This window comes from Phoxinus phoxinus (assembly GCF_949152265.1).
Source record: "Phoxinus phoxinus genome assembly, chromosome: 16".
Taxonomy (NCBI): domain Eukaryota; kingdom Metazoa; phylum Chordata; class Actinopteri; order Cypriniformes; family Leuciscidae; genus Phoxinus; species Phoxinus phoxinus.
This window is the reverse complement of record NC_136891.1, coordinates 12,055,939-12,063,744: the sequence shown is the minus strand read 5'-3', so window position 1 is coordinate 12,063,744 and position 7,806 is coordinate 12,055,939. Positions and strand designations below refer to the sequence as shown.

Here is a 7,806-nt window from a genome sequence, read left to right as displayed (position 1 = left end):
GGTGACCAGACAGTTGATGGACCCCATTGACTTCCATAGTATCTATTTTTCCTACTATAGAAGTCAATGGGGTCCATCAACTGTCTGGTCACCAACATTCTTCAAAATATATTTTGTGTTCAACAGAAGAAAGAAACTCATAATGGGTTGAAACAACTTGAGGGTGAGTAGATGACAGAATTTAAATTTTTGGGTGAACTATCCCTTTAAAGGACAAGTTTGGTATTTTACACTTAAAGCCCTGTTTACAGATCGTATCTGATGAAATAGAACGGTTAAGATTAAAATTTGGACACATGCTCCTGTCCCGAGAATTTTAGGTTTATTTTGCTTTCCCCCCCACCCCCACAATGGTTGTCTGTGCACTGGAACATTCCTTCCTAAAACACATTAAACTTTCGTTTACAAAGACGTGAAGTTTTTGTCCAACTCCATTGAGTTGTATTGTATTCGCTGTGTAAGGTACGGTATTACTCCGCCGCGGGAAATGGAAATGGGGTTGTTCATATGCTTTTTGTAGTCTTATGCATTATTAGCTGTTTCTAATGCTTTCAATGAAGACAGCAATCTTCTGCTGCTTCTGTGTATATGCCCGTGGTTTGCTTGCAATTGGCAAAGGTGCATTATCGCCACCAACTGGGCTGGAGTGTCTTATTATTCAAGCTCTCAACGGAAGAATCACGGTTGTGACGCGTTTGGAAAAATAGGTCCACAGTTTTACAACTAATGTTAAAAAACCTTTTGGAATGCATCTTTTTCAGTGATTTTTGAGTGAGCATACCAATGAACATCCCTGACCACTCGGTGAGTTTCACGTCTTTGTAAACGCAAGTTTAATGTGTTTTAGGAAGGAATGTTCCAGTGCACATAGACAACCATTGTGGTGGGGGGTGGGGGAAGCGAAATAAACCTAAAATTCTCGGGACAGGAGCATGTGTCCAAATTTTAATCTTAACCGTTCCATTTCATCAGATACGATCTGTAAACAGGGCTTTAAGTGTAAAATACCGAACTTGTCCTTTAAGTCTTGTTTTCTGGGGAAATTAATACAAATGAAGTTTTTGCTTAAAACAAGTAAAATGATCTGCCAATTGGCTCTGAAAAAATCATCTTGTTTCTGTTTGAATTAAGAATATTTTTCTTATCCTATTGGCAGATATTTTCAGTTTTTTTTAAGCATCAACTCACTTAATTTTGATTAATTCCCCCGGAAAACAGGACATATCTTGTAATTTTTCTTCTCTAGTAAATGCATCTTGATTTAAAGGGGTCATATAATGGTACATGCACTTTTACAAGTTGATTGCACTGAAATGTGTGTTGGCAGTGCCTGTACACAACCATCATAAAATGATAAAAATCCATCCAGTGTGTTTTTTAAAAATCTCCTTATATGTTTTACCCTGTCTCAAATTGAGCTGTTCGATTTTGTGGCGTCACAAAATCTACGCCCCTCCCACGATTGTTGATTGACAGCAGCGTTTCAACACAGACCCGCCCTCGCTCGTGACCGAGCTGTCAATCATAGTCATCATAATCGCGTCATTGTTGATACGCTGGAGCACTGTCGATGAGCAGAACGGCGTCTCAGCGATTGTGGTGTTCTGCTCTCGAGTGTAATAACGAACACAATCCTTTTAATGTTCCTAAATCAGAACCGCTGAAGATGCAGTGGCTGAGTTTTGCTTTTTAAGGGAATATTCCCCACGATCAACACAAATGTTTTTTTGTTTGCGCTAATCCTTTTTCACCACTGGTAATACTACACTAAGCTTACTTTTGTATATGGTTTATAACAGTGTCTGTTACTGATTAAGAAGTAATGTAAAAAAAAAAAAAACTGTTATAACTGCATGAAGATGAATGGTAACAAACAATACCTACAAAATACTGTTTACATCCTGCAAATGCATATGATTCAAGACTATAAATACTCTAATTGATGTTTTTCAATATTATGCCGGAATAAATTATGTAATCTGATCGCTTATTTGCTTTTGTATAGGCAAGCATGTGTGTTGTGTCAAACGCCCCACAGAACAGAGGGGCGGGGTGAGCACAGCTCATTAGCATTTAAAGACACATGCACTTAAATGGCGTGCTGAAAACAGAGCTGTTTTTGACCAGGTAAAATTAGTGTTTTCTTACAATACTAATGATAATTTTTTATTAAAGTATATTACAAACTTTCAATTTAGACCCTAAAGAATCATATTAACTTGTACAAAAATGGCATTATATGACCCCTTTAAGAATTTTTTTGATATTTGGACTGCAAACAAGACAAAAATACTAAGAAAAGCATTTTTTGCAGTGTGAATATATGGTTATGCACAGAAATATAGGGACATTATGAGGTAAAATTATGAGGTTTTTAGAGGTTATGTCCCGTCAAGTTAAACAGCTTACGCATGCTAAACAGTATTTTATTGAAATTCTAGGAAAATATGATTAGCTATACAAAAGCCATGATATCACATGTAAACAGACATTGTTTATGATACATTGATAGGTGAATACATTTTAGAGTCTGAAACAAGGGTGAATGAGCCTAGGGATGCACCGACATGAATATATTGTCCGATAACTGATAATTCTTTATATTTGATAGTTGATAAATCTAAATCCAAAATTTTATATAATTTTTGAGTGAGCACACAATTATAATGTTCTCATAATTTTATGTAGCCGATATGACTGACTTGCACTGCACATGTTGCACTGAACTGTATTTTCCTTTTCAAAGTGATTCCAATCATATTTCAAGCAATTCAAAACCATAATGGTGAGCAGTGCGCATCTGAATCTCAGCTGATGGAAATAATCCATTATTTATAGGCTTTAATATATCGGCCAAATTTTCTTATTGGGCTGATAGCGAAAACATTTAAAATGAACATATACCGGCCGATAAATCGTGCATCCCTAAATGAGACCCTTCTGTTTACGTCAATTCATATCTAGTGGTTATTGCTTTTAGAGCTGTGGAGTCATTTACTTTTTTCCTCTCTCTGTTCTCAAGTCACTCACGTTCCCACTGACACACTTATCCACCATGAAAATCTGACAAGGATGTTTATTTTAGACATGAAAAAGAAACCATACTCAAATAAGTGCAGTCTAATCCAGTGGTTCTGGGTTTGCATTAGACATTACCACAATTGTTTATTGTACAAAAATAAATATATTAAAGAAGTCAACATTTGAAGTGGATTAAAAAAGTTAATCAAAGTTGTCCTAGAACAAGAACGGGTATTGTTCAAAATGAATGTATAATTTTGATGAAAGGTTTAATCCACTTCAAATGTTGACTACTGTATTACCGTGAGCTTTACAGCTCCAACAATATATTACGTTACTTGATTCTCAGCACAAAACACTGTTGTTGAGAAACCTCAGATGAACCTGTATTCAATGTCATCTGGGTTGTGTGTTCTTTGACCTTGGTTTACGAGAATGAGGGCATGTTGATGTTTGTCTAATTTGCCTAGATTTTACTCAAATGACACGAAATGTTTATACAGTACAACAAAAGATATGGGAAGTGCTCACTCTTCCCCTTTAATAGTGCATTCTTTCATAGCTACTCATGGCTGGTAAGTTATTTGCATTCGAGCCGTCAGTGGAAAAGCACAGGTTTGTTCTGCATGAGTAAGTCCGACAGGGTTCAGGCAGCAGCAAGCGTGAGGCTTTCCTGGCCGGCCGGGGCAGAATGAAGGCCGTTTTCCTTGGACACTGACAGAAGCTGTGGCGAGCCGAGCGTGAGCGTGGAGGGAGGCCGGACGCCCTGCACCGGAGCGTACCTCTTGCTGAAGCACTTCCAGCACTGTTTGGACACGATATACACCATCTCCACCACGTTCAGCACAATGCACAGGATAGATGTGCAGCCCATGATGTAGAGGAAGATCTTCTTCTCCGTGGCCTTGGCGATGTAGCAGTCAACGGTGTTGGGACAGGGGCTCTCCTCACACTGGAGCAGCCGGGGCACGTGGAAGCCGCTGTACAGCAAGTAGAAGGCCAGCAGAGTGGCCACCTCAAAGCTGGTTTTGAGGACCAGACTCATGATGTAGGTGAAGAGCAGGCCTCCGTCGATGCTGCCTTTGTCCCGGTACAGCCTCCTCTTGTGCTTGCTCTCCCGGTGCTCCCTGTAAGCCACGTGCAGAGCCACGAGCAGCGACGGTGTGGACACCATGATCAACTGGAGGGCCCACAGGCGCACCTGAGAGATGGGGAAGAAGTGGTCGAAGCAGACCTGCTCGCAGCCCGGCTGCTGCGTGTTGCACACGAAGTCCTTGAACTCGTCCTTCCACACCTGCTCGGCGGCGGCCACGAACACCAGGATGCGGAACACAAAGAGGATGGAGAGCCACACCCGTCCCACCACCGTCGAGTACTTGTTCACCCCGCTCAGCACATTCTCCAGGAACCCCCAGTTCATGTTTCATCGGGCCGCTGCGGAGGCAGAAGGAAACTCAGAGTTAAATGCCTTCCGGTCATCATATACACAGTAACGGTTCTTTAGTTCTTTAGTGGTATAGTGGTTCCATGAAGAACCTTTAACTTCCATGGAATAATAATAATAATTCATTACATTTATATAGCGCTTTTCTTGGCACTCAAACCCCTACTCTTTTTCGAAGGACATCCTGGGATTTTTAATGACCACAGATAGTCAGGACCTCGGTTTAACGTCTCATCCGAAGGACGGAACCATTCTGTTGCAAAAGATTATCAAAATGGTTATTTTAACTGGAAATTTCTTTGGGGAACCAAAAAAAAAGGCTCTTTTATTGCAAATCAGGGAAAAAAATGTCTGCATTGGTATTGATGGTTCCATGAAGAACCTTTAACTTCCTTGGAATCTTTCCATTGCTCCTTTAGATTAATAAAACAAGTTTTCATTTTAGTTTACTGAACTGTTCAGCCAGAAAAAGTTATTCTATGGCATTGCTGTGAAACCCCATCTTGGAACCATTATTTTTAAGATTGAATCATTAACACGCGGAGCGTTTAATGCCACATTTGCTTATGAGAGCAAGAGCAGTGGCTCTCTTCGACAGATATCAAGTTATACTTGTTGCCCAAATTTGTTCAGAGCAGAACATTCTATTACAAACGTTCTCCCAGTAACATTAACAGAGTGTTTGTTTAAAGTGATCTGGTTTTTAGCAATGTTCTCAAAATGTTTGCAAAAAAAACATTATATAGCTCTTTATTTATATATATTTTTAAATGTGACTTTTTTCAGAGAACATTCAAAAGTAGTGTTCCTGTTTACAGAATGATAAAGGGAATGTTCCTGTTGCGTTCTCATAACCAAGAGACGACAACTTTTTTAATACATTAAAAATTTACATTTAGAGAACATGCAGAAATAACATTTTCATAACTTTTAGTAAAACTGTTTCAGTGTCAGAATTCTTTCACCAAGTGTTCTCAAACATGTACAATACTTCTCTTAGCAAAGGCAAATGGCATTTTTAAACTGATAAGGAAGTGCTTACCTTTAATATAGAGTGATCCCCGTCGTGTCGGGCTCTGTGAATATGCGAGTGCTATTTGATAGTCAAACACACCTGCCGTCGGAGCCCCACCTGTTTGGTAACTATGACTCTGAAGTGGAAACGCTCTACCAGCTGATGAGCGTCCAATCAGAAGGCAGAGCTGCGGGGAGATGCTGAGCCTCATGACCTGTGTGTTAGCAGTGTAAACAGCGGCGAGTGCAGTGGAAACTGCTCAGACGTGTTCCTCACAGTCTCCGTGGGCCTCTTCAGTCCACAGCAGAGTCTCTAAACTCCTGATTTCCTCATAAACACTCCTATGAGGGAACAGACTTACGGAAGCTCCTGTAACCGCATCTTCCTGCCACTCAAACGTGGCGGTGCATATTACATCAAAAATGCTTCAAAATAAATTATACTAGATGTTTTAGTGTCGTATTGTTTTCTGAGGCTCATACAGTGCAGGGATGTAAAATGAACAGAGTTTTTCAAGTTAAAGTACCGATACTGTGTCAAAAGTTGTACTAAATTAATATTTTAAGTAATATTTGAAAAATACACATTAAATTGTTCTGAAGTATCTAAAAAATGAAACTGAAAATGTTAATGCAAAGACTCTTGGTTACACTTTATTTCCATGCTCAGCTGACATACTGACTATAAGTAACTTTACAACGATATGTAAACTTCCTCTCATTAGAGTATTATAGACTGTAATAGACTGTTAGTTTAGGGTTAGTAGAGTAAGTTGACGAGTAGTTGTAAAGTTACTGATAGTCAGTAGAATGTCTAAGTGGACCAACGCAATAAAGAGCAAAATATGTTTGTGTGTGTGTGTGTGTGTGTGTGTGTGTGTGTGTGTGTGTCTCAGTCATTAGTGTGTGAAGTGAGCTGTATGTTCATCTGTAACAGCCAGCATTGATGCAAAGTATTGCAGAGTAACACGACCGGGAACACATGCAGTTTTAATGACACACCTCGTGCATGAATAACTGATGCCCCAGCGTGACGAGGCCCAGTTAGATGCTCATATTATGGGCTCACATGGGTGCTAATGATGGGACCCTCATGGGGCCCATGGGTGATCAACTGGACACACCAATGGCCCCTTTATTCGGCTGGACAAAGTGCAAAAAGCATAAATCATTTCTAGTAGCGCAGTGGTCCTAGTGACATTTTATGTGTCTCAATGTTTAACACCTGACTCAGATCATCAGCTCTATGACCTGAGCTCTGCGTCAGATAAGAGAGACATTCAAAACTATAGTTATCTGGCAATATTATCATTTTCAGTCTTTAGCTGTTTATCTGCGCTAGTTCGGCTGGCTTCGTTAAGTTCATTAATTTTTAAGTCTTTCAGGATTTTACAATTACATAAAAGTAACAGTAAGACTTGGTTAATATAAACTGAAAAATACTCATCTTACCTTTAAAGAGAGTTTATATACCTAGACACGCAGGTGATGGTGTTCAAGTGGAGAGTGAGGAGCGAGCGTTGTTTGTTTGTTTGTTTGTATGAAATGATAAGGTGATAATGTATGTTTTTTTTTAACATAAATAAAAAGAAATGAGTCGGATTATGGATTATTAATATGTTTAAGTCCCCCTGTGGTCAATAATTGTATCACTTAAAACTCATCTTTGATCACCAAAATGACACATTTAAATGTTTTTTCCGTGAAAAAAATGTCTTCATGTTTTAAAATATGTTAAAATATTTTCTAAGAATATGCAAATGAGCCCCGTGACGACCACACGTTGATCTGATTGGTTACAAGGTATTTGTGACGTCAGAAACACCAGCGATTTCAAACCGAGTGTTTTTGACACTGTCTTTGGTTCACTGCAGTTTTAAGGTGAAAATACTCAGCAATGCTGTCGACTTATGAATTTACACATGTTAAATCATATTAAAAACACCACATAGACACATAAACAACATTAAAAGCTGGATTTTCACCACAGCGGAACTTTAAATGATTATGTAATCATATTAAACAAATGAAATACTTAAAATGTAATCAATTTAATTGGTTGAAAATATTTTATACAATAAGTTGCTCATAATGGTATAAACCAAATCGGCTGCAAAAAATTATTTATATAGCAACCGGTGATTGTTACAGGTGTCAGAAAATAACTGCTCTATACTCTTAATTCATGTTCCTGCTCTTATTATTAATGATTCATCAGACCAAATACTGTTTGTCTTCATAATCCTTCATCAGAGACGTCATCAGTCCTGTTATACGTTCATGTTCATCATTCATATTCAGATTTAAGTATTAGGATAAACCTATTG

General features: G+C 38.7%; 1 protein-coding gene across 2 annotated transcripts; it reads right to left on the bottom strand.

Moving 5' to 3' along the window:
* Positions 1-2,410: 2,410 nt before the first annotated feature.
* gjb7 (gap junction protein beta 7) lies at positions 2,411-5,867 on the bottom strand. Of its 2 annotated transcripts, none has more exons than XM_079584430.1 (2): positions 5,508-5,867; positions 2,411-4,455 (listed from the first exon to the last, which is right to left on the bottom strand). In XM_079584430.1, the coding sequence occupies exon 2, from the start codon at positions 4,439-4,441 to the stop codon at positions 3,668-3,670; it is 774 nt and encodes a 257-aa protein (XP_079440556.1). In that variant the 5' UTR covers positions 4,442-4,455; positions 5,508-5,867; the 3' UTR covers positions 2,411-3,667. The 2 variants fall into 2 exon arrangements, with proteins under 2 accessions (XP_079440556.1, XP_079440557.1); XM_079584431.1 differs by lacking the exon at positions 5,508-5,867 and adding an exon at positions 4,595-4,718 and having other exon boundaries at positions 2,417-4,455.
* Between the last annotated feature and the right edge of the window lie 1,939 nt (positions 5,868-7,806).

Excerpts from the sequence above, each read along its gene's own strand:
- gjb7 (XM_079584430.1), bottom strand. The coding sequence starts at position 4,441 with ATGAACTGGGGGTTCCTGGAGAATGTGCTGAGCGGGGTGAACAAGTAC.